This window comes from Thunnus albacares, chromosome 14, assembly GCF_914725855.1.
Source record: "Thunnus albacares chromosome 14, fThuAlb1.1, whole genome shotgun sequence".
In the NCBI taxonomy this organism is placed as follows: Eukaryota; Metazoa; Chordata; class Actinopteri; order Scombriformes; family Scombridae; genus Thunnus; species Thunnus albacares.
Window position 1 is genome coordinate 22,260,978 of NC_058119.1, and position 11,499 is coordinate 22,272,476.

General features: G+C 37.2%; 1 protein-coding gene across 1 annotated transcript; it reads right to left on the minus strand.

The window, feature by feature from the left end:
* Window positions 1-375: 375 nt before the first annotated feature.
* On the minus strand, window positions 376-6,731 carry LOC122997133 (vasoactive intestinal peptide). The gene is made up of 6 exons (XM_044373131.1): window positions 6,607-6,731; window positions 5,908-6,012; window positions 5,100-5,204; window positions 3,794-3,919; window positions 2,293-2,404; window positions 376-2,042 (listed from the first exon to the last, which is right to left on the minus strand). Coding segments are annotated over exons 1-6 (459 nt in total). The 5' UTR covers window positions 6,609-6,731; the 3' UTR covers window positions 376-2,033.
* Window positions 6,732-11,499: the final 4,768 nt, after the last annotated feature.

Sequence of the window (11,499 nt, forward strand, 5' to 3'; positions counted from 1 at the left end):
AGCAGTGTTTGTTTTAAGACAATTAAAAAGTGGTGAGTTTTTAAAAATCCAATTATATGCCAAGATGAACTGTAAAATAATTGTGGAAAAGTTGCAGCTTGTGGGTTTGTATAATATTGGAGCTGTTTTTTCTTCTTTAAAGTGCTGCTGAACTCACAAAAAGATTTTTACTGTCTCATAATGGTTTGTATGCTGATGCCCCAAAAGGAATGAAGATTTTGGAGAAAAAGCTCAAAGCTCCTGTAGACTTTTTTGGGAAGATTTTAGAAGGAGAACCTTAAATTCTACATGTATTTTCTTTAAAAAATCACACCCTAAAACATGGTATCTCAGATGCAAAAGACAACTCTCAAACAATCAGCCAGACAAAACGACTCAGCTTTGAAAAATAAAACAACATCTTTTATTTGGTGAGTGGTGTACATCACTATATGCGCTAAAGGCAGCTCTATGCACAGTTATAACTTCTTTGCTCTACATATTGAGTAGTATAAAGTGATTATATGCATCTGTGTCCATTCAAAATGTGTTCCTCTAACTCTTCTTCCTCTTGCTCCCACAGTTTCTTTTTATCATCAAATTATCATGTTTGGATTCTCTAAAACAATTCAGTCAGTGCTTAGATTATGATTGCACCATTGAAAATCAATGGGACATCTGTTTAATTCGAATCAAACTCAACAGATGTTCTAGTGAAACATGTCCCCGTTTATTGTCCAATTTTTAAGAGACAATAAATCTATTGGTATGATCATTCTAATGAAACAAAATGAGAAAAATGTTCCATTGAAAGTTTGTGCAACTATTGTTCTATTAAAGGTACAAGGCAATGGTTAAGTTGAACAGTTTGTTCCACTGTAATATTATAAAGTAGTGATTCCACTGAAAGCCAATGGTGAAATGAACTACTGGTTAGGGAAATGAGTCAGAACTCAATCGGACTTATTGTTCCATTCAAAGTTAATTGGACAATGTTTGACTTAAAGCTAAAGGGATTGTAGACTGATGGAAAATCAGTGAGATATTTAATCTATTGAGAGAAAAATGCAATCGCAATACCTCAAATTTAACAGGGAAGTGATTACAAAAGTTATTTGGTGAAATATTTCCAATAATCTTTTTGATGATGAAACAAATACAGTTTGATCCATTTAAATTTTTATAAAGTGAAAACTAATGGTGATAGCTAGACTTTTACTCTATTGAAAGTAAATGCAACAGCTGTTCCACTGATGTTCAACAAGTCAGATGTTTAATTGAAATTTCATGGGCCAGACTTCACTCAAATTAAAGAGAACAGTTATGCCATTAAAAGTCTGGGGAAACATTTCCATTGAAAGTTAATAGAATAATTTACTAATAGAGTTTGTTGCACTGAAATTTTAATAGAGCAATAATTCCACTGAGAGCTAATGATGCTAACGTTTCAGTGAAGATTAATTGGACAAGTGCGCCATTGTAAGTTAATGGAAATTTGGTGAATGAAATTTCATGTGAATGAAATCAAACATATTTCCCAATTTAAAGTTAACCAGATGGTACAGTCTATCCACTGAAAAGCAATGGGAAGAAATGTTACACTACTGAAAATAAATGCTGTTCCATTGACAGTCAACGGGTCAAATGTTTAACTGAAAGTTAAAGGGACACATTTTACTCAGATTTAATAGGACAGTGGTTCCATTAAAAAGTGAATGAAGCTGATTATGAAGCTGATTGACCAAACTGCACGTGGACACACATGTTGCTCAGTGCGGCCCGCAGAGTCTTTGGGCCAAAAAATCTTTAGCGAGCAATATTATATACTTAACATTGCGTGTACATATATATACACTGCTCACTAAAGATTAAGAGAAGATAAGAAGTGTAAACATGTAATGTGTGGATGAATAGATAGATAACCACATTGGAGAACACATCATTGTTGGTTGATCTGCCTTTCGAATGTCCTTTGGATTAATATGGTGTTGTTTTTTGGAATGGGCGGTTTCATGAGGATGACTTGAGGTATTCACTCGAGCACTGGCCCCTCCTCAAAGTGGCTGCAAAAAACAAACACATGAGAGTCGAGACAATTAACAAGAGAGAAGAGAAACAACAGATTTAGCTAAATATATTCATTTGAGACAGTTGCAAATGTACTTTAGGTTTACTTTAGAGGTTAATATATATGGACATTATATGTGTGTGTGCTCTTGAATCTGTACATATATTGTGAGGACACATTTGAGTTTTAGACCTTGAAAATCAGGAAAGTGAGGATATTTTTTGCCATTCTGTGGCTGTACCTACCAGTTGAAAGTTGTTTAGGAGGTGATCTACGTTGATGTCATCATAGCTCTCCTGGAAGGTGTTGGGATCGTCCCTGGACTCCTCGGGGTCGCTGGTTCCAGGGTCTTCTAGGCTGTGTGTGCATGTGGATGGGAAGAAAGTCATTGCATTGAAAATCAACGTACAAAAACTGGGGTGTAGGCATTTTAGGCCTAAAATAATATAAAATAGTCACCTTCATTCCTTCTAATGTATTATTTCTTGGTCATACATTAAAAACATACTGCATGTTCTACAAATGTATAGTTTGACATTTCACTTATTCTGGTGTCATCGCATTCGTTCTGTTTGAAATATACAAGCCAACATGTTGGATGTGTTTTAACTGTCTGTGTATTTTTAAAGCTGTGCATCTAAAAAAGAGGCAGATTTGGCTTAAATTCGGTAAACAAATTGCTCTTAGTCCAACAACAGCTGATTAGATTAGATCATCTTTTCTTGACTCAGATTTTTCCCATTTTGCATTTTTCCTTGTATGCTGTATGGAAAATCATTTACATGCTATTTGATTAAAAAAAAACTATAACAATAAGCAAACATTGCAAAGGCTGCAGAGTTGAATATTGGAGAAATAGTCTAGAACATGGGCTGGGTTTAGACCATCATGAGACAGGTTTCACCCTACTGATGATGAGTTGTTGCAGTAATCATCTGGTTTTGTTAGGAGGCCTGAACTATAAAATTTACTTTTTAAAGCCATTACTGACAGTCTAGCATACCAGACAGCTGCTTAACTTGCTGTTGTTTATTCATCAAAACTGCTTTCTACTACTTTTCCAATCTAAATTTGATTGGAAAAGTCAATCTAAATTTGATTGGAAAAGTAGGCCATGCAGTTGATGAATCACGCCATATTTTAGCTCTGCAAAGCTACCTTTAAAAAGCTGAGCACTGGGTTCATTATGTCATCCGCTGAACTGCTAAAAGTTTGATGGTGTGTCTGGTTTCCAACTGCTGGGTTCATTTTATTCCCAGCAAGCAGTAAATACCAAAGTTAAGTAATAAAGCCAATATAAAAGTGCTTTTAACTGCAGTTCCTCTTTCTGCTAGATGCTGGTTCAAAAGAAATCTTCAGCTATAGAAATCACTGAAAAAAATCTCAACTTCTTCAAGGTCTCTGTATTTTTACAAAACACCAAGGAGTGCCAAGATGACAGCGAGTGTGTAGAAAGTCCAAAATGAAGTTTTAAAATGTTCCTTTAGTATCCAGCTGGTGACGTCGTTTGTCTACAGTCTTTGATTTTAAGTAAATGTTTTCTGTATTAACATCTCATATCTAAAACTGATATTGAGAGATTTAGAAATACTTGAGCCAAATAATATCAGACCTATTTTATGTGCAGCTACAGTGAGGACTGTTTCACTGAGTCATGAAGTTAACCTACTGATACAGTAAGTTTAAGGGAGAGAATGAAATGGACAGAGTCAGATGAGGATGTGGGTAAAGAGGACTGACTCCTACCTTCTCTTCCCTGTTAAGACTGAGTTCAGGTACTTCTTGACGGCCATCTGTTTGCGGAAGCGGCTGTAGTTGTCTGTAAAGATGGCGTCTGAGTGGCGCTTCACTGGCTCCTCCATCAGCTCATCACTGGACAGAGGGAGAGATCATGAAAGAAAAGGATGAGTGTCACCGCGGGTCAGAGGGCAGCAGGTTTCAATGCAATCTCTTTCTTTCTCTCTCTCTCTTTTTCTGTGTGTGTGTGTGTGTGTGTGTGTGTTTCTCTGAGTCCCTCCTGGTTGTATAACATGTAATGAAGCACTGATGGCATAAATTAACCTTTCAAAATGTTTAGTCAATTACAATATGCATCATCAGGCAAGTCAGGTTTTATCATTGCAAATGTCATTGTGTCCTTTGGTGTTGACCCATCACAGAAATCACTTGACATCAAATGATGATACTTTGGTGAACTAGAAGAAACATTCAAAATCTTTGTTAAACTTTTAAAAAGCCTTAACTGATAGGTTTCATCAGTTTTGGAGAATAATTTATTTTGCTTTCTTTTTTCAAGAAATGAATCATCAAGCTCGTTGCTGCATTGTGTGTTTTGTTAGAATATGACAGTTAAAACTGAATGGCCGAAATTCTTTAAAGGTTGATTTACTTTAGAAGGAGGGAAAGAAGATGCACAATGATACTTCCTCAGTTACATTTTCCTTCATAATTTAGTCACACTTATGTGTTTCCTTTGTGTGAATAAAGTTTTTTAAAATGGTGATGTTTCTTTACTATTTTAGGGTGACTTTTTATATCTTCTACATTCATTTACACATTTATTTACAGTCATAACAAAAAACAATGAAATGCTGGCCTTATTTCTACATGGGTTACTTAACTTAAATGTTTTAAATAGTGTTTAACATGCCTTAAACAATTATCCCACAAAGCCAAATTACTTGTTAGTTAATTCTGAATGTAACTATTGTGTGTACTGTATAGACCTCATTCTCAGGAGGATGAGTTGTTGGAGGACATGGCTGATGTTGGCTTCAGAATTAAAAATAAAGCTCAACCGGATTTTAAAGTCTTGTATGTCTCCATTTTATTTTAGGTCAGGTTTGACAAGCAGTTGATGTGGACTAGACCGAGTTGGTGTTGTAGTCTTGACAGAGAGAGAAAAAGAGAAAATGTCGTTTTGTTCGAGAATAAAGGTTTCACAAGTCTAAAACTGGATTTAAAAGAGGCTTAAGGTTCCTAATATGAAATCCTGTTTCTTAACAATTTAGTGGTGTAACACTGTTGAATCAGCCGGGTAATATTTGCCTACCTGACCCGCTTTCCGATCAGAGACTCCAGGTACCTCCGCGCTGATAGCTGTCCCAGGAGTTTGCTGTATCCGCTGGTGAACAGACCGTCTGCGTGTCTCGTCGGTCTGCACATCATCGCAGGACAGTTGCATTAAAATATGGTCACATCTGACACCTTAAAACAACCAAATACGCACTAGCTCCAATTCTGCTCTGGTCTACAGCTTTTATCTTGAATTAAGCTGTAAGAAAAATAAGGCTGTAGCTGTATTGATGTAACAAGGAATGCAGTGATTGTCCAGTCAGAATACTTGCCATCAAAATGTTTTCTGATTTCACTACTTAAAGTTACCAAAATGCGTAAAATCTCTGTGCACAACTGAAAGTGTTATACAGCAAAGCCTATCACAGCATCTGAAAGCCTTTTGAGAAGAAAATGAGATAAAAAAAAAAATAAAATAATGCACGACAAGATTACTTATGTTTACAATCTCACAACAACATCTATATTAAAGAGTTTTCCTCTTTGAAGTGCTTTACCTCATTTTCGTTATTTCATTATTAAGGGAGGTTTATTGCGCTTTCTTAGACAAAACCACTTCGAAGCATTACTATTTCTGAGGCTCTTTTCTATTATTGGCATCAACTGAACCAGAACACTTTGCTGATATTTAATAATTTGTGAGATTAATAATGACAACATGCAACAAAAGTCAAGAATTCTCGTTTGGTGTGAAGATGAATGAACCTGAGCAGGAGTCCGAAGACAAACCTGCTCCAATTCATCTCTCAGTGGTTTGAGTTGGAAAAAGCGCAGGTTTCTCTTACCTCATGGATGTGTATGGCAGACTCAGAGTCCGGGAGTACAACACACTGCACAGGGCTATTAGGAGAAGCAGATGGGGGCCGGTCCGTTGTAACATCGCTTTACACCTGAGGATGGAAACGCCAACTGGTTATTCTCCATTTAATCTCAACACAGTGAGCATACCTGGTAATTTCCCATGAATCTACAGACGGAAAGAAGATAACGCACTATCCTCTACTCATTACCCCGTAAGTTTTATTCACTATCTTAAATTACACGCACTGTTGCAGAGGCAAAAAAAAGAGTATGTAGTCACGAAAATCCGTTTGGACATTTATCTTTGACAAACCTCTCGTTTCATTGTGAATCTTAATAGATCAGAGATAAAGAAAAAAGCGGAATCCAATGCGTAATTACGCATAGCGTGGACATCGGGGAGCACTGAGCATCTTATTGTACCATCGAGATGCTGCAATTCCGTTGCTACCACAGACCACAAACCAAATGTAATATGTCGAGCTGATACTAACATTAAAACAAACAAAAAAAATCTTCAAGCTCAATATTCGGTCATTTGATGAGACTTATCCAAAAACTACCCGGAGTGCGCAAAACGAACGAAAACACAAGTTCAAAACGACCAAAATCGGAGACCACAGAGCACGCACCATATCAAAGAAAATCTAAAACGAAAGTTTTATACAAATTTAAAATCTTACATGTGCTCTAGAGAAAGTTGTCTGTTTTTTTTTTTGCTCTTTCTGCTGCGCTCTCCAAGGTCCTGATCTTGAGCTGCTGCTGTATCTCCAATTCTGTTGATCCGATGCTTCTTGACTCCTCTTTGTCTTTGTGTTTCTCTGCTCGCCTTCAGCTCTGCTCCCATTTTATACACATGAACATTTCCCATGGAGCAGGAGGGGACATCAGATTCGATCAGGGGCCTGAGACGTCAGTAGGTCGTTGCTTCCGTCATTGGTCTTGCTCACGGTCGGAACCAAACAGGCCTATGGTGAAATTAGTGGGGAGCTTTTTTTTCATTTTTTTCTAATTAATCGTCAGAATAACTAACTTATATGACAGGCTTGATGCTGTTGACTCATCTGATCCTTTTCTCTGGGCTTCTCTCCCATCACATCTGCTGCTATAGGAGGGCATGAAGGGAGAAGATGGAAATTGGGCAAAATTCAAAATGTAAAAACTCAGACCTCTCTATACAGATCTATTTAAGTATAAGAAGAAGTACAAGACACAGATTAACCAAGACTATATCAACTGCAAGCAGAGAAGTTAGAGAAAGGGTTTTGATGCTATAAGATAACTGAGAGGTGTTGTTCTGTGCAAAATGAGCTGCAAGATTTACTCTGATATTTCATTCTTTGTGTGTAGCAGCAAGCTTTTGTTCTGATGCTGACCAGTCATAGAGCTGGTGGTGTGTTTAGAGCTGTTTAATAACAAAAACTGTTAAAAGCCTTCAGCTCATTTGGCTGCCTGTGGAATTACAGTACAGAAAGACTAACATAGTGTTGGTTTCTCCACCCTCAGAATTACATGTTGTTGGTTGTGGTACAGTATGGAGAAGCCTACAATATAAATCACAAGCTCTGAAGGATGACATATTTCTAAGTTAACCACAAATTCAATTTCTGAAAGTCATTTGTTGTTGTTTTTTTACATTTTGAGATGCAAAATTGTATGTATGTATGTAAGTATGAATGACAGCAATCTCTGATTCCTTCACATTCTCACAAAAATAATAATAAACTTTAAATTTGCCAAATAGTTCCTTTGGCAACTGTATTCAGGCTGAGAAACCTGTATGTTCTTGCTTTAAAAGAGTTTACTCCAAAAAAGTATTTCCAGTTTCCCAAAAAGTCATCCATGTAAATTAATTTATTCATTTTTTTGTTTAAAAATCAATACTGTACTTTTTTCAGCCCACATCCAAAAGATCATTTATACATTTTTAATGCTAGTTTTCAACTAAATCAACTCTCAATTCAACACTTTGTTAATTCCACTAAAACAGTTTTGCCGATTGCAGTCAGTTGCCTTTATGTCACATTTTAAACACTAAACATCAGTCAAATAGCACACAGTACAAATCATAAAGTCAATATTAGAAAATCACCAAGAACTAAGACTGTCAAATCTGTCTTTAGAAAAACATCACAATGTGATTAACACACATTTCATTGGCTTAGAGTTACCAAACCAGACACATGTAGCAGAATGCTTTTTTAATTTAAAGTATTTTAAACACCATACCAATAGGATTATGTTTATTTTATCTCTAAACTAATGACTCCAACTTTTGCTGCCCAGTTTTCCCTGACATCACTGGCCTTGATGTAAACTTCCCTGTTTTAATATGTCTGTCGCAATTTTGTGTAATAAATACATTTCAATGCAGTGTGTGGGACAGAAGATGTCGTTCCAAGCATAATTTTGAGCTGTAAACATTTCCTTTTATACCTTGTGCATTGTCCTGTCATGACACAAATACTTAATACCACAACAATGTCATCAAAATCCTACTGCAGCCATTTCCTGTATGTCCATTTGTTTACATCCACAGCAGAAAGCGCCACAGATGGTGCTGAAGTCTGAATAAAAACATGAGGTTCTTGCAGATTATCACTTTAAATAAATACAGTCATATTTTTAGAGGGTGTTTGCAAGATACAGACTCTGTTTTCTATTTCAGGATGTGTTGGGCTTTGACAAAAGGACACCACACAGGACTGAAGTGTTTCTCAATCCACCCACAGTGTCCCTGATGAGGCTGATTTGCTCTGCTGGAATGCCACAGCGAATTAGCCATGACGTCGGTCGCCGCTTCATCCATCCATCCATTCATCCATCCATCCAACCATCCATCCATCCATCCATCCATCCATCCATCCAACCAACCATTCCTCCATCCATCTAAATGAGTGTGAACCATTTAGCCAATATCACTAGAGAGAAAAAAGATAAAAAGATGATTGGCTTAGACATGACCTACAGAGAGAGGTTGCAGGAAAAGAGAAACGGCAGAGCTTCTGTAGGTGACAGTGGAAAGAAATTAAGAGTATAAAATGCAATGAAACAAAAGAAAAAGAGGTGATAGTGGTGTTAAATTTTACGGACAAACAGATACAGAGATATCGACTTTAAAATGCATTAAACAAGAATGTTAAAGTAGCAGGAAACATGTACAGGCTGTAGTTGTAATTTTTAAATATGAGATGTTATCCCCATTAATTATATTACTGAAGGGTCAACTGATATGACTTTTTAAACACTAACAACCAACATTTTGTCAGTGTTTAATACATTTACTGTGATAGTATTTATTATTTTGACCATTTTTTGTGGTACCAGCTTTTAGCAACACCAGAAAGTTGCTTGACATCTTCACTGATTCACATTCTGCTCATTACAAAGGCATTTTGTCTGCAGCTGTTTAACTCATCACACTTAATATTGACTTCATATTATATGTTACATATTGTAATTATTGCTGGCATTTTGTTTTTCTTCATATTGTGCTATTTCTGTCTACTCTGCATGTACAACATTTCTCTTGTTTTCCATTTCCACCAGCTGTCTGTCAGATTGTCTTTGTGCTATCTGCATTTGCTCTCCAGCACTCTGATTATTGCCTGCCTGTTTTTTGATCCTGATCTAGTTTTGACCCTACCTGTGTATATCGGCCTCAGCCTGACCCCTTTGTACTTTGTTTGACTGCCTGGATTTTTGTATCCTTGTATTAAGTAAAGACTCTGTGAAAAGTAAGACAATCTGGCCAGTTATGAATCCAGCCGACCCTGAGACTTTAAGACCAGAGATGCTAGTGCTTCACGCCAACACGAACAACAACTCAGTGCTAGTGTGGGGGCTCTTTACATCTGCCTCCTGAGTCGTGCTCTTGAGTTCTTTTTGTCTTTGAACTGTGACAAGAGCCCTCTGGAGTTTAGCTGACTTGACTATAGTCTGGGCTTTACACCATGATGAGGCACAGCTCTCCAAAGGTCTTTCAATGTGGCTGCAAGCATTTTCTGAAAATATGATTCATTTGTTTTTATATGTAGTTGCGTACCTGGTGATGTTAACAAATTTTACTCACAACTACATCATAACAACAGCATCTCTGGCCTTCCCGGGTCTTTCATATCTCCTCCCAGTCAGTAGATGACCCACACCCTCCCTCCTCCTCCTCCTCCTCCTCATCCTCCTCCTCCTCCTCCTCCCTCTTCTCAACGATGATGGCACCATCTGAACCTTAATGTGATCAGTCCAGAGAGAAAGTAGATTACGCAGAAGTCCATGGGAGAAGGAGCTGGTCTAATTGACAGCGGTGATTGGAGACAGATCTCAGCAGGAAGAGGAAGCTGATGGAGGAAACATCAGCGTTATTATGTTGATGTTGATGGAATGTATGGAAGAAAACGTTCCTATAGACGAGTAACAGGCCGCTTCACCTCCGTAAGCAGGAAGACTTAGAGAGCTGAAGACTACATCAAGACTACACCAAGTGCTTGCTCATGGGGGAATATTGTTCCTCTGTAAATTAAAGGGTACGGTCTTGACCTGCTTTATGTGAAAAGTACTGTAAGATAACTTTTCTTATGATTTGGTGCTATATAAATAAAACTGAATTGAATTGAAGACAAGACTGAAATTAAAACAAAAATATAACATCTTCCTTTTTTCTCATATCACTACTGACCAGTGTCTCTACTAGTACTACTGAGCGTACTAGGAGCTACACTACCACTATTACTGCAACAACTACTAATGCTACCAGTGTTATTGTTACTTCTAATATCATTTGTATTGCTGATACAACTATCATCATTATCTCTACTGTAGAGATGTGATTATCATCAGATAATCATCAACATTTCCTGAAATCCTACTATTAGTGCCAAAATACAGTTAAATTACTTCATATATTGTTCACTGCACAGTGGTCTGTATGTTGGAGCTTTGTTGGACTATGCATAAGAAATGATATCAAAAACAGTTTAAACACTGTAAACAAAAGCAGGTTGTTCAAAGTTTAAGACAGTTGACTGGAAATCACTTTAAATGCGGCTCAGTGTCTCTTAGATTCATTCATATTTTGAAAATCCATTAATTGTTCCTGATTTAATTGATTGATTGATTTCTGGACGGGATTACACTGTAGCAAGTGTTATGTTCTGGGTGTTAACAGTTAAGTTCATTATTAAAAGGCAAAGACATTTGTAAACTCACAGAGAACATAATATATGTAATAACAGTGACTGTATACTGGGCTCCTACATTACTGCTCACAAACACCAGTGGAGCTCAATGTGAGCAGTGAGGAAGAGCATGATGTGTGCGATCTTGATGCAGGGAGTTTGTCACTCAGGTAAAATGCAGCACTCTTACTCAATGAACTTTGCAGCTTAACACCTGTAAGTTACACCACAGTTCAGTGGGTTGATGGTTAATGTTCAAATATAGCAAATCATGACCAGAGTAGCTAGAGCTGGGCAGACAGAAGCGCGGTTATCTGGTTATTCTGCTTTTGTTTGACCAGCAGAAAACGCCTTTCCTGAGGCTGAACAAAATAAAAGTGCTAACGAAGGCAGGAGCATTGC

Coding starts and splice junctions, on each gene's coding strand:
- LOC122997133 (XM_044373131.1), bottom strand. Junction 5,205..5,907: donor CTGCCATACACATCCATGAG/GTAAGAGAAACC, acceptor GATGATGTGCAG/ACCGACGAGACACGCAGACG. Junction 3,920..5,099: donor CTGATCGGAAAGCGGGTCAG/GTAGGCAAATAT, acceptor CCCTCTGTCCAG/TGATGAGCTGATGGAGGAGC.